General features: G+C 40.5%; 1 protein-coding gene across 6 annotated transcripts in view; it reads left to right on the top strand.

Annotated features, from left to right (window-relative positions):
• atg13 (ATG13 autophagy related 13 homolog (S. cerevisiae)) overlaps nucleotides 1–25,122 on the top strand; it is an 87,085-nt gene that overhangs the window by 37,960 nt on the left and 24,003 nt on the right. For 3 of the 6 annotated variants that reach the window (XM_080190486.1, XM_080190483.1, XM_080190481.1), the window contains 3 exons: nucleotides 9,116–9,209; nucleotides 13,138–13,236; nucleotides 23,608–23,724. In XM_080190486.1, coding sequence (XP_080046612.1) covers nucleotides 9,116–9,209; nucleotides 13,138–13,236; nucleotides 23,608–23,724 — 310 coding nt within the window. The remainder of the gene's footprint in view (nucleotides 1–9,115; nucleotides 9,210–13,137; nucleotides 13,237–23,607; nucleotides 23,725–25,122) is intronic. The other 3 variants (XM_080190485.1, XM_080190484.1, XM_080190482.1) reach the window with 2 other exon arrangements.

The following is a 25,122-nucleotide window of genomic DNA, read 5'->3' as shown; positions in this document are numbered from 1 at the left end:
ACCACACTGTCAGGCAGTACATACCAGACCTTATCTACTCTACATGAAAATATTTTTTCTCATATGACTTTTGCTTCAGTTGACAGGGAGAGCAAGTTACAGGCGTGAGAAAGGCAGTCCATGAATCATTGTATGTGAGTGCTGTTTAAGCGACTAGCACAGCATCATCAATATGGAAGAGTTCCTTGATTGGCACACAGCGTGTTTTTATTTTGACTTTCAATCTTGATGGTTATTAGAGCTTGCTGTCAGACCTACTATACAAAAAGACTCCGTCCATATCTATAGGAAAGGTGGATGGGGAAGAAGATGCCAAATAAAGTGGGGCTGGGTGGGCACAGTCTTGTTATGCCCCTTTTTTTTATTCCAAAACTGTTGAAAGTGGAGCCATCAAAGAGCATGTTGTTGTGGAAGGGGCAGATGAATCTGAAACTTTGATGGACAGTCAGTTTTTTCCAAAACTTTGTCAAGCATGTCATGCTGATGGTAAGGTGTGCCAAATTAAGATATACAATAGCAAGATGAAGAGGTATGCCATGTTTACTACTCTTTGTAGCTGGCAACTGGAGAAGATGATGTCGTGATGTGGATATGCCAGCGTTGGACTGGGGTAAACAAAGTAAAATGTCTGACAACACCAGGTTTCAGTCCAACCGATTTATTTGATAGTAAATTCACTAGCTTTCGGGTTAGCCCCTTCGTCAGGTGAATGGAGGTGTAAAGATTTGCATTCTAATCAGTAATCTGTAAACTGTCTGTGCTTCATATGCTCTGTCTGAGGCCAGAACTCTCCATTCACCTGACGAAGGGGCTAACCCGAAAGCTAGTGAATTTACTACCAAATAAATCGATTGAAGATGATGTCCACAGTGGATCGCTGGTATGGAAATCACACTTTGCTTCGGGGTTCACTAGGTTTACAAGTTGATGGAGTCTTTTAAGTAAGACACTAGCAAAGGCCTTCACTGTGATGCTAAGACATGCAGTGTGATTGTTGCAGTCTCTGTCGCCTTTAATTTTGTACAGTGTATTTATTTTGGCATCACACATCTCCTCTGGAACAGAGATTACCATCCAGGTCGTAAAGGTTTGACAATAGATGGGGCTTCAGCCATCAGTAGCAGCAGAATTGTATTCAACCACATTCTGTAATGTCATGATACAGTACATCTTCACTCTGGTGGGATCAACCCTGGTTCAATAAATAGTATAGGGCAACAAGCTAGGAGCAGCTTCAGGCATACCTAAAACTGAGGTGTCAACCTGGTGAGCTACAGCACAGTTCTGTTTGAATGTGAAGCAGCAGGGCCAGTATGCAATAGACAGAGCCAAGTGATTCCATACCCAACAGATCAGATCAAAGCTCTGCTGCACCGCCAGATCTAGTTTTGAATGGTGGTGGACAATTAAATAACTAACTGGAGGAGGAAGCTCCATAAATATTTCCATCCTCAATAATGGGAGAGCCCAGCATATCAGCGGATAAGATGAGGCTAAAACATCATCAGCCAGAAGTGCTAAGTGGTTAATCCACAATGGCCTCCCCTTGAACACTCCAGCATCATGGCGTGCCCCACCCATTCTCCTAGCTAAGCTTGTCCAGTACACTAATATCTAGCCAAAAATGTGCAAATTTGCCTAGCTATGAATTATCCAAGAAAAGCAGGACAAATTCATTCCAGCCAATCACTGCTTCATCAGTCTACTCCCAATCATCAGTATAGGTATGGGAGGTGTCATAAATAGTGCCATCAGGTGACACTTACGCAGCAATAACTGCTCACTAATGTGCAGTGAATATTGGGTTCTGCCAGGGCCACTCAGCTCCTGAAGCCATTACGGCTTTGGTTTGAAAGGGCCAAAAGAGAAGAATTCGAGAGGTGAAGTAAAGGTGATTCCCTTGGAGTCAAGACAGCATTTGAGTGAGGGGCCCTGGCAAGATTGAAGTCAATGGGAAACTCTCCCCTAGTTTTAGCCATACCTAGCACAAAGAAAGATGATTGTGATTGTTGAAGACCAATCATTTCAGTCCCAGGACGTTGCTGCAGAAGTTCCTCAGGGTGGTGTACTAGGCTCAATCATCTTCAGCTACTTAATCACAGAATCATAGAAACCCTACAGTACAGAAAGAAGCCATTCAGCCCATCGAGTCTGCATTGACCACAATCCCACCCAGAACCTACCCCCACATCCATACATATTTTATCCACTAATCCTCTAACCTATGCATCTATGGTCAATTTAGCATGGCCGATCAACCTAACCTGCTCATCTTTGGACTGTGGGAGGAAACCGGAACACCCGGAGGAAACCCACGCAGACACAAGGAGAATGTGCAGACTCCACACAGACAATGACCCAAGCCGGGAATTGAACACAGGTCCCTGGAGCTATGAAGCAGCAGTGCTAACCACTGTGCTACCATGCCGCCCACTGTGCTACCGTGCCGCCTGTCATTAATCAAATGACTTTATGATGAAATTAAGGTCAAAGTAAGGGTGATTGTTGGTGGGTACAGTATTCAGTGCCATTCACAGCTCTTCAGATACTGAAGCAGTTTAAGCCCATGTGCAGTAAGATCCGGACAACATTCACACTTAACATAGGCGGTGTGTGTTTATTGATGTCTTTTTTTTACATCCACAAGTGATTCGGTCTGCCTTGTTAGCCAAAAGGGGGCATACACGCGGTGGGTTGTGCGAGGGCTGCTCTTGGATATTACTTCGAGAGTTGCCTAGTGCTTCACATCGTTAGTGTACGCTTATACTGGACCAATTGACGGGCAACATGACAGCTCAGTGACTATCACTGTTTGCTGTGCAGATACAGGGACCCGGGTCAGAAATCCGACTTGGGTTGGTGTCTGTGGGAGTTTGCACATTCTCCCTGTGCTAGTGTGGGTTTTCTCCAGGTGCTCTGGTTTCCTCCCACACCCCAAAAAGGTGCTTTTAGGCTGATTGGTGTTAACAAATGGTCCCTAAACTAGACCTCCCTTAATCTGGCACACTTAAAATTCTCTAAATTTGCACCCTTTTATTGTGGACTCCAAGAGGCATAGACAAAAGTCATAGGTAAAAGAAGGATTGGTATGAGGCACTCAGTGTTAAAATGGGTTGAGCGGGCTTGTAGGGCCAAAGGGCCTGTTTCCTGTGCTGTGTTGTTCTTTGTTAAGCTAGTAACATTCGTACAATGTGAGTTGCCAAACAATCAGTCTCTAACAAGAGAGAATCTAACCATCTTGCCATGACATTTAATGGCATTACCATCACTGAATCTCCCACTGACCACATCTTGACCAGAAACTGAGCTGGACATAGAAATACAGTGGCTGCAAATGCAAGTCAGAGACTAGGAATTTTGCATCTTTTAATTCATCTCGTGACTCACCAAATCCTGTCTGCTATCTACAACACACAAGCTTGAGGACCATGATGTCCAGAAGAGTGATGCTTCAATAAGACCAAAGAATCTCAACACCATCCAAGACATCCTGCCTGACCACCACCCATCCAAAAGTTTCACCATTCACTCCATTCACCATTGACGCACAATGGCAGCAGTGTCTACCATCTACAAGATGCACTGCAAAAAGTTACCAAGGGTCCTTCGCCACCACTTTCCAAGTACAAACCTCTACCACCTGAAAGGACAAGGGCACCAGATGCATGGGAGCACCGCCACATGTAGGCTCTCTTCCAAGCCACGTACTCCTGACTTGGAACTATGATTGCCTTGAATTCCTTTCTAATAGCAGTGTGTGTGCCTTGATCTGATATAGCACAATGGTTCAAGAAAATGGCTTCCCACTATCTTTGCCGGGGCATGTAGGAATAGACACCAAATGCTGGCCTCGTCGGTGACGTACATATCCCATGACAGAAAAAAATTCCCCCTCAAAATGTTGAATTTTAATTTTCTGTACATGCATTGTTTTGAAAACCAGACTATGTCAAAGTGAATCAATCCTGAACTAAAACTGGAAGTATTGAATAAGCTGTAAAGACTTGCTATCACTCTTATTGTTTGGGTGAGAGTAATTTTGCATTTGTATTATCAAGGGGAAGCAATTGATAGCAATGTGGCAATTTAGCTTCACGATCTTGATTTCTGGGATTAGAGGCTGAGCAAATTACTCTATATTCTCTGGAGTTTAGAAGAATGGGAGGTGATCTCACTGAAATATACAAGGTTCTGAAAGGGCTTGATAGGATGGACACTGCAAGAATGTGTGTCCCAGCTGGTGAATGGAACATGGGTGTAGTTTCAGAATGAGGGGCCAATCATTTAGGATTATGATGAGCAGGTTATTCTTTATGTAAAAAATTGTGAATCTTCTGAGCTTTCTGCCCTGAGGATTGTCAGTGCTCCATCATTTAATATTTCAAGCTGAAGGAGACAGATTTTTGGTGTCTGAGAATTGAGGGTCATGGGGAGCAGCCAAAAAAGTAGAGTGGGACTGAAGATAAGCCATGGTCATTTGGATGGTGGAGCAGGTTTGAGGGACTATATTGTCTATTGCTGCATGTATTTCACACGTTCTTGTGTTTTTAAACCATCATTGGCAACCGTATGCAGAATATATGCATTCACCAAAATGATGTCATCAAATCAAAAAATTGGATAGGTTGAAGTACCTGGTTTTTTTTCATTGATTTGCATTGATCCTGTCTCTCTTTCAATTGTTACAAGTCATTGTGGAGATTGCAAATGGAAAGCTGCCTAATCTAGTATGTTGGGGGTTGGAGTGGCGAAAATAGGTCAGTGGTGTGATGGTATGCAGCCTCAAAAAATGGAGACAAGGATTGTAGCCAGTGATCCCAGAGATTTGCTGTTGCCTGTCTAGGTCTGGCTGTTGGAATGAAAGAGGGCTGTCATTTAAGATTGGATGTATCCCTACAGGGAAGCTGGAAGGTTGAAGATGGAGTTGTCCTAGTTGCCATTTAGGAATAGCACAGGAAGCTTGCTGTTTCAGCTGAAGAATGATGTGAGGTTTCTGAAAACATATACTGCTAATATTGATGTCCAGCTGAGTATATTAACAGGTAGAAGTATGACCTCTATAGTGGTTCTTGTGGTTATCCTGTTGCTTGCTTATGTTATGAATCTGTGCTGGCAATGGCCTTAGAAGTGTAAGGGATACATTTTCACAGAAATTAGTGTTTTATGGCAAGTTAATGCAATTTAATGGTTTATATTTTTAATATTCTATTGATGCCATTTTTATTTATTTAGGCTCAGAATTAATACCGTCTCTGATTTTTCCATATGCAAAATAATTAAACTGATATGGTTCCTTTTTAAGCCCAGTTCTCTAACTGGAGAACAGGTTTATGAGGGAATGGAGTATGAAAAATATAGAAGTCTTGCTAAAATTATACAAGGCACTAGTTAGAGCACACCTAGAATGCTATGAACAGTTTGGTCCCCTTATCTAAGGAAAGATATACTGGCATTGGAGGCAGTCCAGAGAGGGTTCACCAGGTTGATCACGGGTATGAATGGATTAAGGTTGGGCCTGTACTCGTTGGAGTTTAGAAGAATGAGGGGGGATCTATTTGAGACATATATTGGATTCTCAGGCAGCTTGTCAGAATAGATACTGAGAGGTTGTTTATCCTTGTGGGAAAGTTGAGCACCAGAGGGTATAATTTCAAAGTAAAGGGTCACCCATTTAAGACAGAGATGAGGAGGAATTTCTTTTCCGAGGGTAGTAAATCTGCGGAATTCTTTACCCCAGAGGGCTGCAGGGGCTGGATTGTTAAATTATGTTCAAAGCTGAGATGCGCAAATTTTTGATCTGTAAGACAAATCGATGGTATGAGGATGTGGTGGGAAAATGGAGTTCAGTGCTATCACTCAATGGGCTGAATGGCCTACTTGTCTTATGTCTTATGGTCTTCTCTGATTTCAATTAATGAAGCTACATCACCAGACATTAGGGATTGTGTGAGAGGGGTCAGAGGATTAGTATTTTAATTTCCTTTCTTTTTTATGTGGGGTTAACAACATCTACTTAATGCATTTGTGAGTGAAGCTTGCTTTGATAACCTTGCCACCACTAAAACTCTAACCTTTTATTGATCCTAGTTGTTCCACTCCCTCAAATGCAATGGGCACTGATTTCAGAGTATCAGCCATACAGCAGGCTTATTCATCTGTCAGCCAATCTGGCTACACCATAGCTGTCAATACTCCAGGATCAACCTGGAATCAAAGATTGCCCATGCATCTTTTCTTTTCAACTGTCTCTTTAAAGCCCTCTGCTCTGTCTCTCGTACCTTTCTTGCAAAGGGTTTGTGGATTTTTATCATTCAGGTTCAAATCATCTCCAGCTCATTATTTCCTACCCCTCCCATCCTCTTTCTCTTGCCCTGAACTTGTATTTCTCTAGTTTCTCTCCTGCTCCTTTGTAAATGGAAATGTGGGACCTACATCCAACTCTCTTGATCCCATTCCCCTGAAACTACTGACCCAATGCCCGTGATAGCTAACATTGTAAATGTTTCTCTCTCACTTTTTTTCAACATAGCTATCACCAACACCTCTTCAAAAAATCTTACACTGACTTTTTTGTCCTTATAAATCAACATTCCAACTTTCTATTCTAATGCCCTTGAACATGCTGCCTCTCAAATCAATTCTCATTTTCCTCTTTTTTGAATATCTTCATTAAGTTTTTCACCTGCACTGAAAAGGCCCTTTTCACAAATGGCACCTTTTGTAATTGTGACTGTGGAAGTACCTCTCCCCGCCTTACTCAAACCCTTTGCAGCCCTTAACATGGTAGACTGCACTATCCTTCCCCAGGATCTACTTAGTTAGGGCTCTCAGCTGGTTCCATTCTTGCCTGCTCCCGCATTGGCAAAGTATCTTCAGCAATGGTTTCTCTTCATCTCGTCCCTGAGCCATTTCCTGTTCCCAGCTCTACTAAGCCAACTGCCTCTCTCCACCCTGACCCCAACACCCTCCTGATGTCTAACACCCACCCACCCCAATTGGATGTATCTCTCCGAATGTCCTTCACTGGAACTCTTGTGGACTTCGATACTCGGCCTCAGGGACCCATTGTGCTGCCTGATTCTCACCCAGCCTGAGTTGGAAGGTTGGGTGTGAGAGAGACTGAAGAAATTTGTTAAGTGGGTATGAGTGGCAATACAGTGCAGATTACCACTCCAAGGAAGTCGCAGCTGTTGTCTCATTAACAGTGTTGGCTGGGGCTGAGTGGAACAGGTCTCAGCTGAGGCACTTCTTAAATTGACTGCAGGTTGTTGACTCAACCACCATTCCACATTTTTCCTGTTCTATTTTTGGGTTATTTAAGATCCGCATCAACATTTGAGATGTTGTATGGGTTGTACCATGATCTACAAAATGAGAAGTGCTGGTCCCTGGCACCTCACGTGCTGACTATGATTTGGTGATATGAGGTGCAAAGGTCTGATAGATTTGAGCTGCAAAAATGATTCATTAAAATGCAGAATTCTTGTTTCTCTTCGTAATTAATCACAAATTATTAAATAAATGTTTGCATTTTTCAATGATATGTATTACAACTGTTTCATTTAAACACCATTAGGTACCATTAGAAAAGTGTCCTTTCTGTTTTTTTGTTCAGATGATTTGCACTCTCTGGTTATTTAGACATAATAACAATAAAGGTTTGAGGCAAGACGGTTATTGCTGTGCAATTCCAAGACGTAGAATTTCTTCCCTGCAGTCTTTCCTTTACCTACTTCTCATTTCTACCTGCTTTCCCCAGTGTAAGTATGTTGAACTTGGTCTAAAACATGGTATTCAACAAAACCAAGGCTTTTACCCTCATTGAGTTTCAGCTTGTGAAGCCACAGCTGTTTTCAATTTAAGCAGTTTATCTGCTAGACAGGGCTTTCAGTTATTTGACCCCACTGAATTCAACCTTTTTGTCAACAGGTTTTGCAGAATTCCTGTTGCTCAGCTCAATTGCTGTTTTAAATGAGTAAAGTACAACTATTTATAATTTGACAGTCCTTTGTATTGCCCATCCCTGGTTTTTATGACAAAGTGGTAGTTGGCTATTTTCTTTTTGTTACAAAGTAACTTATTAAATCACTTGTGTGTCATAAAGAATCAACCGCGTAGAGTACAAAGGTAAGGTGGTAATGCCATTAGCAAACTAGATAGCATTTTGTGACAATTTCTAGTCATATTGTAACCTGTTCCCAAAATTCTAACCATTTCTTGGCTTGTTTAATGTAGCAGTGGATCAAACAAATATTATGGTGTGTGACAGCAATTGGTTACTGTATCTGTCTGTTAATGAGAATTGCTGCTTTCACCATCACTACAATACATTGTATCAGTACAGTAACAGATTTTTAAAAATCAAATTCAGCGTTGAATTTAATTTGAACAATACCTTTTTAATGTTTAGACTCTGATCACTATAGTGGGATGTGTTGTTTTAAATACCAGTAGAAAAATTGAAAACCCATCAGTTGGGCTAGATTATACTTCAAACACAGCTGTCTCACGTGACTGAGTGAAAATGTAGGTTAAACATCTAGGTGTTCAACGACAACTATTTGCGATCAGCTAAGAAATGTAATAAGCAATCAGATGCTGGGCAGAGTAAGCTAATTTGACACAAAATAAAACACAACATTTTGGTTTAATAATTTTCTAAAAATGTGAAATTGTGATCTTTACCAAAACTGAAGACACTTACTGCTAAATTTATGTTTTAACGCTGGAGAATTTGTTTAGGTTCACCTTAGAATTTTAGGATTGCTATGTTAATCCCACAATGAGGGCAGGATTTTTCAGCTGTGCTCACCCTAAAAATGGAAAATTCCGTCCCATGAAAGATTTGATGGGAAACTTTCCCCCCAGAATTTTTGAACATTTGGATGCTTGCATTGCTGCTCAAAACTTTGAAGTGAGACTGGGCAAAAAGCACATATTCATTAGCAGAGAATTGGAAAGTAATGAAATTTTGAATAATGTTAAATTGCTTCAATTGTGTAATGCAGCATAGTTGCAAACTTGACTAAAGTTGATCTTCACTAAGTACAGTTTTGACACTGGTATGAAAAAGTGCATGAATCAGAACTAAATGTTCACTGATTAATTTCTACAGGGCAACTGGTGAAGATGATGCAGGTACTTTTCCTTCTGTAGAAGATTCCCAGGAAGTTTGCACTACTTCTTTCTCGACTTCTCCTCCCTCGCAGGTAAAAAACAGAAAATTTCCGTCAATAACTGGTAACTTGATATTAACCTAGTGTCTTTCTAGCAGGTAATAATGCTAACTTTATACAGTTTTAAGGAACAGGTAAAAATTTAACCAAAATAAGTTGTAATAATTGTGGTATCTGATCTGCAGGTCTGTGCTTAAAGTGACATATAGTGATTGGGCACATGCCTCCTCTGTGACTGCTCATGAGCAATGATTGATTGTTTGGTGGCATGGGTGTTGTAATCTGATGAGTTGAAGGTCCTGCATGAAGTGAATATGTCATACAAATATAGTACCTTTATGTTGACGTACTTATTAAAGTTTTACACAAGTTTCTAATACAATGCCTGTAAAATGCACATGTAAGAATCTATTGCTGAATCATAAACCAGGCCCAATTTAGCATGTCCAATATTATCAGCATATTTATAATATGACATACACTGCACACTACAGAATTATTCACTGATATTTTAATAACCTACATCACTATATCCTTGAGCATGTAACTGGGTAGAGGGTATGTTAACGTACGTTTGTCTTATAAATGATATAAATGTCCTACAATGCCCGAGGCCCCAACCTTCTTTCCTGGTACACTGCTACATAGATCAAGCTGCCGCATCCACATAAATTTCCCACCCCCATTCCAAAACTGGAGATGGATCAGAGAAGTTAATACCTGAACAATTAGCTCGCAGATTATTAAATCTAGCGAGCACATCAAGATATTCACAAATATTTAGAACCACAGATTGACCAATTGGAAAGAAAAAAATGGAGGATAAGAAAAGACTGAAATGGTTTAATATTGAAGCAGGCAAAACAGCAAGTTGTATACAATATACATAATGATTCTACCTTTATCACTTGATTAATAATTTGTACTTGTTTTATCATATGCACAGTATTCAGTTACTATTTGTAACTGCATTTGCAAATTACATGATCATATAGAGGTTGATAAACTGTGTACAGAAGTGGTAATCTAGGTTGTGACATGACCTATAAAGAATTTAATAAAAAGTTGTTATGTACATCCAAACATGTTATATAAAGTAAAATGTTTTTTAAAAAATAGTTATTTTATGTTCATTCTTCAGCGTTAAGTGACCTTTTAACATAATTCTATGTTTATTGTGCCAATGCTGTTGTAGGCATTGAAACCCACCTCTAGTAGTAGTTTCAATTATCATTAGTGACTGTAGATAGGAAAGGAGAATGGCTTCATCCAAGCCTTTTACTTTTGGCTGTGGGCAAACTGTGCTGTCAGCCTGTATACAGGAGCAGCCATGCACTTTTGACCCTGCTGATATGTGTGAATTCTGCCTGACATGGGGAAAATCTCCAGTTAAAGTGAGAAAATTGTAGATGTGAATTCTGAGCATCTGCGTGCGTACTTAAGGTCTCTCAACTGCATCCCACCCATTTTCCAGACCACTGCTGTCGCCCACTTCCCCCCGCCTCCCAGAATCAGGATAGGGTTTGTCTTGTCCTTACTTTTGACCCCATCAGCCATCACATTCAGAGGATCATCTTCTACCATTTCCGCCAACTCCAGCATGATGCCACTCTTCCCCAGAGGACCCAGACCTTTCTGTCGCTTGTCACTACCAAGCGTACCACCCTCCTTTCCTGTCTACATGTGCGCCCTTGGCCCTTTGCAATGTTCGAGCAAACCGCAATGCAAACTGGAGGAACAGCACCTCATCGTCCAATTGTGCACCTTACAGCTTTCTGGACTGAATATTGTGTTCAACTACTTGAGAAAATGAACTCTCTCCTCCACCTTCATCCCATTTCTATTTATTTTATTCCATTTTGTTTCATCTCATTTGTTTGTTACGCCATCTTTCTTTTTCACTTCTATTTTTCCATTTTTCCATTTTTCCATTCCAGCTCTCTTCCTTTCCATGCATGCGCACACACCTGTGCCACATTCCTTCGGCAGTTCTTTAACAATCTGTACTTCTGCTCTGCCATTCTCACGTTCCAATCACTTAATGGACACTCCCAGTACCTTCTCAGCCTCTGTATCCTCACTTACATTCACTTTGTCCAATTCCACGCCCCCTCACCCCCCCTCACTCTAGTAGTATATATCAATTACTTATGTTTCTTATGTTCTCTGCTGATCGTCTTTGCTCTGAGCTCTGACAAAAGGTCATCTAGACTCAACATTGGCACTATTCTCTCTCCACAGAATAATTTTTTTTTTGTTTTTGTTGTATGTGTATGGTTATTCCATTTTTGCTAAGTTCACCTTGCACTTTAAACTGGATAGAAGTGACATTCTAAAGATATTTAGTAATACTATTCAAAACAAAATCTTCATTTACCACCCTAAAAGATACAGGTGACCTGAAATTTGGTAGATCACCAAAGGAGCAGTTGGCAAACACAATGTCCTGATATTAACGGGGAGCAAGAAGGGAGGAGAGACCAGAAACAGTTGAAGTACCCATCAAAGTCAGGGAGGTGGACAACCTGGTTCTTGGGTAGGAGGGGTGGGAAGGGGAGGTCAGTTTTGAAAGAGACCACAGCTCTGGGACTCTCGGGGACAATTGGTGGCGATTTGCTGTCACAGGATGAGGACACTGCCTGGGATTGGGAAGGAAGTAACCAGGTATTGGGAGGTGGTCAGCAGATTGTGGGGAGGTGATGTTGGGGTGAAGATTGCCAAACAGAGCCTTGTTTTCAGTTACAGTCAGGAAGATGGATGGAGCTGAAGATAAGGAGTCATAAGAAGGGAAGCTGGTGCTCAGCCCATGAGAGGCTGATAGTTTTCTTCAGAGATGTCAGTGGGGGCATCCCAGTTTCTCTTGGTCAGCAAGGCTGCTAGATGAGTGATTGACCTTGGGGTGCCAGCAACTCCCATCTTGGTTCATCACTTGTGAAACCCACAGCTTACAGCTGTCTCCCCTTGCTTTCTGTTAAATTTAAGTCACATTACAAACCATGTAATCAGACAATGTTTGTTAGTCCCCTGCCTGTCTTTTGTAGGAACTTCATCCATGACTTGTTTCCTGCATTTCAAAATTTAATGGGGCAGAAATGGAGTCAAATCTCTTCTTCCTTATATTTTAAACCCTCTTACACCAAACATTTTTCTTCTTTCACAACCAAATTGGGGGATTGGTGGCAGTGAGGGGATGTTAAGATAGAGTTCAATGTGTACTTAATGTATTTGACTAGCTTCGGAGTTTGAAAAAAAAGGGGTGGTATGGACAAGTTGGACTGAAGGACCTGTTTGACTCTATATCGGGACATTACATGGTGTGAACCTCTCTGACTCTATCAGAATTCCCTTGGTCTCTAAGTAAGCTGACCTTCGCTTTGTTGCTGAAAGGCTGCTACAGTTGACTTTGGCATGCAAGCAACAAGAAATCGATCAAGGCCCTGCTACTGATTGTGTTTATGAGCCTGGGGTTATTGGGTAACAATCAAAATCAGCTGGGCAAATTACACTAAATTCCCACCTGACTTGTGGATCCTTGATGGTTGATTGCTGTTGAATTATGGACTTGGGGATCAAGACCCCAAGGAGAAAATTCAGAAGCAGTCAATCAAAATTTAGAAGTTTAACTTTTGAGATATCTCTGTGTGATATCTTTGGAGCTCAAACCCACTAGCAGCTAATTGGCACCTTGTGTTGATCACAGAAGTGATCTGTTAATGGATGCAATTGCAGGCATATTCGATATAGCTTTTTGCTTTATCACTATGATGCTTGAAGTGCCACCTTAGTTGCACACAGTGATGATTGAGCTTTTGGAAATATGTTTTGAAATGTATTTTCCTCAAATATTGTTAACTTGCATTCGAAGTTGAGATTTTGATGCATAATTCTTATTTTCTTCTCTCTAAGTTCTGTTTTTCTTTTCTTCTTTTTCTCTTTCTCTTTTGTGTATGTCTGTGTGTAGTGTGTGTTTACTGTTAGTAAGACACATTTTCAGACTCCCAGGCCAGTGGTGATGGACACACTGAAGGTCCCTCTGCTAGGCTTGACCTTTACGCATCAAGTGAGTTACAACAGAAACCAATTGCAAGTAACCAACCACATTTTGTTTGAAGCCAAACAAGGAATTGTTCAGGCAGTAAAACTTGAATTATTTCTGGGCCCCTTTTCCTGGCTTAAAGGGAACCAAAATACTTGTGGTTATTTTTATTCCAAGATATTTTTGCTGTGACTCCCGTCTCTAATTTTATTCTATCTTTTATACTTGTGTAACCTTTAACTTTACTAATGTGGAAGTTTCCTGAAGTGCCTTGATTAACTTGAACAAGATCTATGACTTAGTTCGTCTGAAAGCCAAATGGAATCAACTTTCTGTAGCCAATGCTGACAGCTGCTAATATGGTTTACCAACATCTTCAGATCAATCTCCACCCTGGCAAAATCCTGAACACCCTCTTCATTCAGCCAAGTAAAGGTGATCTACTCCCTGTCCATGTAATGTCACAAAGTGAGCTAGAACAATCGAAACACCTGAGGAAGACCTGACCAGGCAGATCTCCATGCAGGTCACAAGATTCGGTATTATGTTTTTGTGATATTTTTTCACTACGATAAAATCACTGATATCTGGAGCAAAAAGTGTTCTCTTCATATGTTTCTGATTGTTGTTTAGTTAAAATAAGAAAGTAATTTCATGTAGCTCCCCTATATTAAGGATCTTGAAAACTGTTCTGATGGTGTGGTTCATGAGCCATGTTTTAATGATCAAATTTATAATTGATCTATTCCTGATAATTCAAAGGTATTTATTCAGTTTAAAAATTTGATTTACACAAGTTAAGCTATGAAAGTAACAAAATAATAACTTGCATTTATATTTTGCTATTAACATAATAAAATGTCCAAAGGAGCATTATAAAACAAAATATGTCAAACCATGTAAGGTGATATTAGAGGATATGACCAAAAGCTTGGTCAAAGGGTATGTTTTAAGGAGAAAAGTGAGGTAAAGAGTAAGTATGAGATAGGCAGCACAGTGATTAGCACTGCTGTTTCAGCACCAGAGTCCTGGGTTTGATTCCGGCTTTGGGTGACTGTGTGGAGTTTGCATGTTCTCCCTGTGTCTGCATGGGTTTCTTCCAAGTGCTCCATTTTCCTTCCACAGTCCAGAGAGGTGTAGGTTAGGTGGATTAGCCATGATAAATGCATGGGGTTATGGGGATTGGGTGGAGGGGAGGGCTTAGGTGGGAAGCTCTTTTGAAAAGATGGTGCAGATTTGATGGGCTGTATGGCTTCTTTCTGCACTGTCGAATTCTATAGTACTACAGATAGGGAGAGAGTTCCAACACTTAAAATTCCACTATCAAAAGTTCATTGGAATAACCAAGTCTAGAAGTAACTAAGTCCTGGATGAGGGATTAGCAACAGACAGAGGCAGCTAAATGTGCAGCCACCAATGCTGAGTAATTAAAATTGGGGGGTACCTTACCTATAAGGCCACAACTAGAGGAGCGCATCTGTCCCTTGAGTGTTATAAGGCAGGAGGAGATTATAGAATTAGGAACGGCTGAGGCCATGGAGGGCTTAAAAAATGGTTGAGAATTTTCAAATGAAACTGTTGCTTGCCTGGAAGTTGGTATAGATCAGTGAACACAGACAGTCAGAAGTGCGTGTTATGGAAGTGAAAATCGACAATCTTAGTAATCAGTGGATATATGGTTGGAAGTTCATCTTTGGGTCAGATATATTGCCAAAGTGAGTCTGAATCAGTAGCAGACAGTTGCCGAGGAAATTGTGGTTGGGAAGCGAATTTTGTGGCAGGCAAAATCTTTTTAAGTTTCCAAATTGTCAGACTGCTCGTCCAGCAGTCAGTATTGGAAGAGCAGAAATTTAATTAAATATTAAGGGTCAAGTAAAAAGTGGTAGAATAGCTCCCCTCTCTTTCCATCTCTCCATTGACTGCAACAGATGTTTTAAAGGAGAATTTGCTTACCCAATGAGTCAGTGTTTGACAACTTAAGTGCTGTGAGTATAAGAGACAGACTTGATTGTAAATTTTAAAAGAAAGGGAAATGGTATAACACGCACTCACTCACCTCACGCACTCACTCACCTCACTCACTCACTCACCTCACTCACCTCACTCACTCACTCACTCACTCACCTCACTCTCTCACTCACCTCACTCTCTCACTCACCTCACTCACTCACTCACCTCACTCACTCACCTCCCTCACTCACTCACTCACTCACTCACTCACTCACTCACTCACTCACTCACTCACTCACTCACTCATTCTCTCACTCTCTCACTCTCTCTCTCACACACACACCCCCAATACACAACGCAAAAGGAGGAGGGTAGGTGAATGGTTTTAGAACCCAAAAGCAAGTCAGGTATATACAGTTCCTGTAGATTGATGACTTGGATCGTTTAAAATGTTTATTCATGGTGTTTGTCTCTTCTACTTGAGCCAGCTGCTGCCTGCTTTATGTTAAAGACATTACCGGTAGGGTTTGACTGGTCAGAATACAATGAGGGCCGATTTGCTGAATGACTGGAGGGAAAGGGACCATAAGCCATTTTCTTGCTGTTAGCCCACATATATCTTTCTGCCCACTGACTCTGGGAATCAGTGTCTTTTTCCACAAAGTGCTATTCTGCTAGCACATAACCATTCTTCACAAATTACCCAGTTACTGAACTAAATATAGTCATACAAGCTTAGTTGAGGCCCATTGTTTAAGGTATTCTTGGGTTAGCCCAGGCAGTCCATCTCCATCCCAATTGCTTTGTAAATTGTCAGGAATAGTTATGTAAATGTTTGGCTGTTTTGAGACTCACTTGAAACTTGAACATAAGAAATAGGAGCAGGAGTAGGCCACCTAGCCCGTCGAGCCTGCCCCGACATTCAACAAGATCATGGCTGATCTGAAGTGGCTCAGTTCCACTTTCCCGCTTTCTCCCCATAACCCTTAATCCCCTTGCCTACCAAAAACCTATCTACCCGCGTCTTAGATATATTTAGCGAGGTAGCCTCAACCACTTGAAGGGGCAGAGAATTCCAGAGATTCACCACCCTTTGAGTGAAAAAGTTCCTCCTCAACTCCGTTCTAAACTCCCCCCCTTATCTTGAGGCTGTCCCCTCTAGTCCTGCTATCCTTTCTGAGCGGGAAGAACCTCTCCACCTCTACCCTATCCACCCCATTCATCATCTTATACGTCTCGATGGGATCTCCCCTCATCCTTCTAAACTCTAACGAGTATAAGCCCAGTCTATTCAGCCTCTCCTCATAGCTCAACCCCCTCAACTCCGGTATCAGCCTAGTGAACCTCCTCTGCACTCCCTCCAAGGCCAAAATATCCTTGCGCAGGTGCGGCGACCAAAACTGCACACAGTACTTCAGCTGCGGCCTCACCAGTGCCCTGTACAGTTGCAGCAAGATCTCCCTACTTTTATATTCAATCCCCCTCGCTATGAAGGCCAGCATCCCATTTGCCTTCCTGACCACCTGTTGCACCTGCAGGCTGGGTTTTTGCGACTCTTGCACAAGGACCCCCAAGTCCCTGTGCACCATAGCATGCTGCAGCTTTTCGCCCTGTAAATAGTAGTCCTTCCTACCATTATTCCTACCAAAGTGGATAACCTTACACTTGCCAACATTGTATTCCATCTGCCAGGTCCTCGCCCACTCGCTCAGCCTATCTAGATCCCTCTGCAGACTTTCCACACCCTCCACACAATTTGCTGTTCCACTTCTCTTTGTGTCATCAGCAAATTTCGACACCTTACACTCGGTTCCCTCCTCCAGATCATCTATATAAATGGTAAATAGCTGAGGCCCCAGCACCGATCCCTGGGGCACTCCACTAGTCACCAACCGCCAATCCGAATAGCACCCATTGACACCCACTCTCTGCCTCCTATTTGACAGCCAATCCCCTATCCACGCTAACACCCTACCCCCAACTCCATGCCCCCTAACCTTCTGTAACAACCTTTTGTGCGGCACCTTATCAAACGCCTTCTGAAAATCGAGAAACACCACATCCACCGGTTCCCCTCTATCCACCGCACTGGACACATCCTCATAGAATTCCAATAAATTCATCAGACACGACTTCCCCTTAACGAAACCGTGCTGCGTCTGCTCTATCAAACAATTCTCCTCAAGATGCCTCACTATTTTCTCCTTGATTATGGATTCAAGCATTTTTCCTACAACAGACATTAAACTAACCGGCCTATAATTTCCTGCCTTTTGCCTACTACCCTTTTTAAACAGCGGCGTAACGTTAGCCGTTTTCCAGTCTTCCGGCACTTCCTCGGAATCCAGCGAGGTTTGGAAAATAATCACCAAGGCATCCACTATCACCTCCACCATTTCCTTCAGAACCCTTGGATGCATTCCATCCAATCCTGGGGACTTGTCCATCATCAGTCCCTCTAGTCTGTCAAGCACTGCCTCTCTAGTAACAATGATCTCATTCAGGCCCTCCACTCCTACCATCTTTCCATCGTTAACACCCGGCAAACTATTTGCGTCCTCCTCCGTGAAGACCGAAGCAAAAAAGTTATTCAGGGCCTCAGCCATTTCCTCATCCCCCACCACTAAATCCCCCCTCTCATCCTCTAAGGGTCCAACATTCACCCTAGCCAGCCTTCTCCTTTTTATATATTTATAAAAACTCTTACTATCCTTTTTTATATTTAGCGCTAGCCTAGCTTCATAGTTTATCCTTCCTTTCTTTATCAACTTCTTCGTCATTCTTTGTTGATATTTAAACCTCTCCCAATCCTCTTCTCGCCCACTACTCTTAGCCAAAAAATGTCCTGTGCCTTCAGTTCATTCAAATATTCATTTTTCTAATATAAAACCGGGTCATATAACAATATTGGGAAGACCAAAATCAAATAGTCTCTTGTTGCTACTGTTTTCCATGGATATTAGTTGAGGCAGGGTTTGGAAGATCTATAGAAAATATGTTTCTCCTTTTTTCCTCACTGTCTATATATGAAGTAACATCAAAGCAACATGTTTGAAATGTAACAGTAATCTTGTGTTGGATGGGGAAGGTAATGCCCACTTTTTAAAGACCGTCTTTTTAAATAGCGTGTAAACAGAGGTATGTTTTTGAATGTACTTTTTCAATGTACCTGCATACTTATTTCAGTTCAAAAGAATTTGAAATCCCAGATGATCATCTCTGTGTAAATGTCACTGATGCGAGCACTAGACCTCTGTGGTGAATAGCAATGTCCTTATGACTAACACCCAGTAAAATAGGGAAAGGGACATGTGGAGGGGGGAAACAATCAGGTAAGATTGAAGTAACACGTGTCATGCCATTTTTGAGAATGTGAAGCACTTATCCACTTGCAAGCAGGAAAAATAAGATAGACTTACGTTGACATTTGCCATGCAGCATTTAAATTTGAGCTGAAAGAAGTAATTGCATAAGCGGGCCTCAAGTCTGCCTTCTCAGATGGGCAAAGTGAACTGAGAAAATTTCATTGGGCAGAAATGATGGCCATGATAATGTACTTTGCTTGTCTTCTAAGTCACTTACGTAGTTTCCCTATTTCTGTTTTCAAGTCACTTCTGATTCCCAATGGCCTAAGATTATGAATAGTATGTGTGCGCATCATGGCCACAAATTCTAATTTTAGTCAGTCACATCTCACAGACTTTAATTGTTTATATCTGCTAACTTTGTGAACTGAAAGTACCAGTCTTTCATGCTATATTAAAAAGACTGTCAAGAGGGACCATTTGAGAGTTAATATGCCTCTCAATTTTAAATTTATTTTTTGTGAAATAATGGCAGACTGATGGTAAACCAGTGAATAGCAATTAATGATGTTTTTACCTACTTATGTAGATCGTGCCAATTCAGAACATACTCTTTAATGAAATGTACATCCTTTGTGTTCTCTTTCTTGCTTTTCCTCTCTCTTCTGCCCTCCAACACCAACCCTCCCCCCCTCCAGTAAACACACACACACACACACACACACACACACACACACATATTCCCTGCAAACAACCAAATGTCTCAAAATAGAATATTCATAGAAGATTTATAGGTTTTTGGCAAAGGGATGTAACTTTCAGGTTACCTGTTTATCTGAGGTTAGACCTATCTTGTTTTTACTTCTTTGACCACATCATATAGAATCATTTGGTTATTATGTTGTTCTAAACTAATTGCAAGGAATCATGAAACATAGTCCAGTTTAAAACAAACTTCAGCTCAAACAGCTTTGCCAAAGCCATCTCTAGACTGTCCTTGCATAGCTATCAGCAGCCACTTTGTAACAGTATTTAGTCACTCTGTGTTGTAGTTGATGGTTTATCTTCTAACTTTGATTCAGTGATTCTCTACAACTTGTCTGGTTCTTGTTATTTCCTCAACTGTTTAGAAAGATGGATACTGTTGAAAACTTGATTATTGCACCCATATCTGAGCACGCTGCTGCAACACTCCTCTTGTGATCCTCAATAGAATACAAGAAAATGTTGAGTGTCTGAAGAGCACTTTCTCTTTAACTTCTCTCTCCCTGTCTCTCTCTCGCATACCTTTTTACATCTGCACCCAATCCACATTACTGTAGATGGCACACTTCTGTGCTTTCCTATTCTGAGCTACCAAAATGTCATTTTGTATGCTCTCTCTCTCTCTCTCTCTCTCTCTTCTTCAACATCCTTATCTTATTGAAATCAAAGCAGGCTGCACCTTCTCCTAAAGAAAACTCATTTTCCTAATTTCCTATCAGTTTTCTTTGACATTTTAAAATGTGCGCCTGGTGACATCTGTCACTACTTCCTGATTTGTCACATTTCCAGTTATTTTCAATTTCAGCTTTGGTGCTTGCATGAAGGAGATTTGCTCTTCACGTGCTACCTTCACTTAATAAAAACATGGATACCATTGTTTCCCTGTGTTCAAAACACCAAATGCAAAGGTTTTTCACCTAACTATACCCAATTTCTTCTTCCCAACTTATTCTTGGTTTTTAATTATTTTCCTCCGCCGACTTCAGCAGTATCATGGTTATGTTTCTGAACTAATAATGCACAGGAGCTGAATTTAAGAAGGCACAGTTGTTAGCTCTGTGCAGGTCAAGCTCTGTAAATATATGTGATATACTCAAAGGCCACGGTGAGAGCACATGGCGTCATTTACTAACACTTCATCTGGCATCTTTAAATACAGATTCTCTTGAGATTTGGGAAGGAATGTAATTTATCCCAGGTACATAGACTCTAGCTGAACTTGTCTTCCTTTTTCCTCATCCATTATATAAAAAATCCAAGGTGGCATTTAAAACATGGAGTGCCTGTTAATACAAAGGAGATGTACCTGAAATTCCTTGGAGTGGCAATTAGAATTGGATTGCTATTCCACTCCTGGTTACTTAACCAAAATTCTGTCTTACCCAAAAGGTGAGATCTGAGTAGTACAGTGCAACCCCTTGGCTTGGTGTCGAGGGAAAGCTCTGTCAGCTGCATTTTTACAGCACTAGCTGCAATAAACCAAGGTCCAGTCAGGTATAAAGATCATTGACAGATCAGAAAGAAGGTATATTTGGTGGGGGAGGGGGGCAGGATTCAGGTCAGGGCTCAGAGTGGTGGAGTGGGTCAGGTCAGACTTTGCACGCATACTTTCAACATATCTTTAGGTTACCCAGCCAATATAGCCCCAAAACTCAGACATTTCAGCCCAGTGTGTTCTATGGTAGAATTCTTAACTTTCGGTTGTATGATTGAAAGAGCTTGCATTATCTGGCATCTTTTATGACTGCTGGCTGTCTGATAATGCTTTTTAGTCAATGAAGAAGTGTTGAAGTGCAGATACTAATGCAGAGGGCATGCAACATTTAATTTGTTCGTAGAAAGGCCTCACACACACTACTGGATTAATGACTTGATACTCTGTTTTTTGTGATGTTGGTTGATGGATAAATATTATCTCAGAAACTCCTCTGCTTCCCTTCAGATAGTCCTGCGTGACCTTTTATGGTTCACCTGAAAGGGCTGATGAGACTTCAGTTTTGAATTTCATCTAAAATATGACACCCCTGACATTTCCATGCAGGGCTCAATGAAGCTACAGTGATTAGCTGAAATTATGTGCCCACTTCCCTGGAATAGGGTCTGGACCTTTATGCAACCATTGAGCCAAGGTTGACATGTGAAAGTGTTCTAATTGTTCGACAAAAGTTAATGATGGTGGTAAATCTCTAACTAGTATCTTGATCTCCTTAAATCAGTCGTTCTGTCTCTTGAAATAAGTAAAACAAGATAAACACATTTGTGTGTCAGCCACAGCTCAGTTGGTTGCATTCTTACCACTGAGTGAGGGGGTTCTGGGTTCAAGTTCCCATTCTGAACTTGACCACAGAAATCAAGGTTGACAGTACAGTGCTGCATTACCAGAGGTGCCATCTAGATATTGAATCAAGACTTGTCAAAGATTCAATGGCACTGTTTTGAAGAAGACTGGGGGTAATTACCGAATATATTCCCTGTTATTCAACATCACAAAAACAGATTATCTACACATGGTCACACTGCCATTCTGGGGGAGATTGCTGTGTGTCAACTGGCTGCTATGTTTTCTGCATCAGCGATAATACTGCAAAAGTACTTTATTGGCTGTAAAGCACTTTGGGATGTTCAGTGGTATTGAAAGGTGCTATATGAATGCAAGTTTTTTTTCTTTAATCTGATCTAATGGAAAAAAATGTAATATTTGTGTAAAATAAAAACAATTTTTCCCCATAGGATGAATTGGAACTTATAATCATTGCTCTTTATAAGAAGTAGTTGTGCATTTGGCTGGTTCATACAAGAAGATTGTGTATGAGGAACTGTTGGTTTTTGTCAGGTGATGTGGACTGCTACTGTTTTAATGTGGAAGAGAAATATTTTGAAAAAAATGCATCTTGGGTTTTTGGTAGTTACATACTCTAATTCTCATAAAATCAGAAATGTTTTTTTCCATCCACATTATTGAAGCTATCAATTTATGTGCTATCTTAGCTGCATAGGAGCCTAGTTACCCTTGTTGTCAAACTTTATTCTGTTACTTTGGCCATGATGTTGGGACGTGGTGATCTGCAAGCTGTCTGGTGGCCAAATAGCATTCTCTGGTGCATCAAGTTATTCAGCTCTGGTTAAAGAAAAATGGACAAGTAGTCAGATTAATTTCCTTCCCTTGAGTCTTCCTTTTGCACAACCACTTTCCTCATGAGGAAACATGAGGAATAATATTATTCTGATTTAGTGTTTCACTGTCCACTGTCTTGGCATTGCTGTTTCCTACTGCCTTGAAGGGGGCAATCTGGCTTAGTCTGAATCACAAGACCCTAAATGCTATTAGCATCATGAGAAAACTTCTTAGCAATCACAACGTCTCTTGTATTAAGTAAATATGATACTATGTTTCAAAATTTCTAGTAAATTAACTGCAGCCTTTTCTTTGGAAAAAAAGACATTCTTTTTTGGACATGTCTCTAATTGTGATGACTAACTGGAAAGCAAACAATCCGGAGAGCAGTTGAACATATGTTCTAGATCAGAGTTGAGTCTCACAGACAAGCATCAGAAGTCCCAGGACCTTTATTCTGAGCAAACATCTGCACTCCCCAGGACTTGTTTACTTGATGGAAAAATCTGTGCCGAAAATACAGAATCATCATTAAGAACCCAACTAACAGACAACAGTCTCTTCATTTAAAAGTCTCTGATCCACCAAATGTCTGAGTCAGCAGTGAAAATTATTGGCACAACATAGCCACTCAGATCTTCTAGATCTCCTATCTGCATTACAAAAACTTGTCATGGAAATGAAATAAGGCCAGTTTTCTGGCAGATGCCTCTTTGGCTGGGAAATGTGTTTAGATGCCAGATGAACATATGTTACACAGTTTCCTGGAAAGAAGATAAAATTGCATCTCAGATTTTCATCAAGAGTTTCTAAACCTCCTGATTGCTCAATCTATTATTATGAGTTATTTTGTTCATAAAGGTAGTCTCTATTAGCTGAAGCAACATAAAGCCAAGGCTTCACTAGAAGGGCTGATTAGCAGGAAAATTGCAGAGCCAGGGCTGGTAACATGGTGGAGTAACACTATGGGCATGAGAAAGCTATCCCCACTAATCCACCCTGCCTGCTAACCATTTGGATTATACAGGATTTTGGCCTAATCCATAACTAAGCATGCTAAATAAAACGTGGTTTTGGAAGAGTAGCTAAAATATCAAAGTTCAAACTCTTAAAATTTCATAGGCAGTATTGTGGCTTTTGCTATATGTGTGACTTTTATGATGATGCAATTTCTTTGTTTCCCTTTTTTCCAGCAATGTGCACCAGTCTGATTACTATTTAGTATCTGTCTATTTTCTGTGCCCTTCTTCCTTCTCCCAGCTCTACAGCTCACGTCTTTCCTATCAGCCCTTTGCTACTCTTGGTGGTGGTTCAGCTGACCTAGCCTGTTGCCCAGCAGCCTTAACTGCTGGTTTAAATACTGCTCATCCACATCAGGTAAATCAAAGATTCATGCTTGAATAGAATCAACATTGCTTGAACCAGAGACTCGAACAAATGTAATCTACTGTATTTAAAAAATACCACAACTTCAAATACAGAAAAAAAATCAATTGACTATAACTAGCTAGAGAAACTTGCCAAGGCCTCAGTAAAACAGACTGTTATCTCAATGGATGCAAAGTTTTCTTTTGTTAAAGCTCTTGAAGTTATTTTTGTGAAATTATGATACTTCCTTAACATTTCTTCTGCATGACTCTACTGTCTCATTCTTTTATATATGTTAAATATCTTTATGCAGCATTACAATGCAAAGCTACACATAAAAACAGAAATTACTGTCCCCTACAGAGGGGAGAAGTTATTTAAAATATTATACAATGTCAGGTGATTTTGTTAATGTATACATCCAACAGCAGCAAAAAAAGTCAAGCATTCGATTCAGTGTAGTTACGGATTTAAAGCATTCCCCTATTGTACATTGAAAAAAATCTGAGACTCCTTTTCCTCATTTATTTTAGCAAACTGAAGAATATGAAGTTGAAACATCACTTTATAATCACGTCTACTTCTTCATTTTAATTAATAAACAGAGAAAATGTATATAGCACAGTTGAATGACTTTTTGAGTACATTTACAATGCCTTACTCTCATGGAGACCAGCCATGATAAATATAGATCTGTCTATTTCCCAGAATAGCTGAATCGATATCAATAAGGCTGTGATTTTACATTTAACCAGAAACAAATGTAGATCAGTTCAATCCACAATACAGAGCATTAATCTAGGAACGAATGACTCCGCATTGGATTTGAAACCAATTTAAATCCATGGTCCCACTGATTTCCACAGGATTTCTCCTGTACTGTTCACCAAGAGCAATATCACAAACTCATGGAAAATTAGACACAAGTTGAAGCTTTCATAAGAGTAATGAATTTGAATTTTTAAACCTCTATTTATATATACATATATTCTATATACCAAATTAAGTAGTACTGTTTTTAAACTTTTCTTTTTCTTCAGGTAGACCTTTTGATAGCTTAACAGCATCAAAACAACTTGCAAATGCAGTACCAATAGAATTTCACCAATATATGCTTATAATTCCAATCAAGTACACCCAAATAATTTATTTCAAAATATTGAGCACAACACATTGGAATAGTTAAGTTTAGTTTGGACTTTGCAATCATTGCTGATTTTCATGACATCTTTACTGCCTTGTATCCAAAAGAATGTGATTGCAATGGAGCATGATATACAAATCCATGCTCAGTGCTTCTACACAATTATTTCACTCTTAGATTATATATACATAGAATATTTCACGTTTACATGCCCAGTGTCTTGCTGTCGCCTTTCAGGATCTTTTGCTTTCATTATATATAAT

This window comes from Carcharhinus amblyrhynchos, chromosome 6, assembly GCF_965287045.1.
Source record: "Carcharhinus amblyrhynchos chromosome 6, sCarAmb.v2.hapA, whole genome shotgun sequence".
Classification (NCBI taxonomy): Eukaryota; Metazoa; Chordata; class Chondrichthyes; order Carcharhiniformes; family Carcharhinidae; genus Carcharhinus; species Carcharhinus amblyrhynchos.
This window is presented reverse-complemented; position numbering and strand designations above follow the sequence as displayed.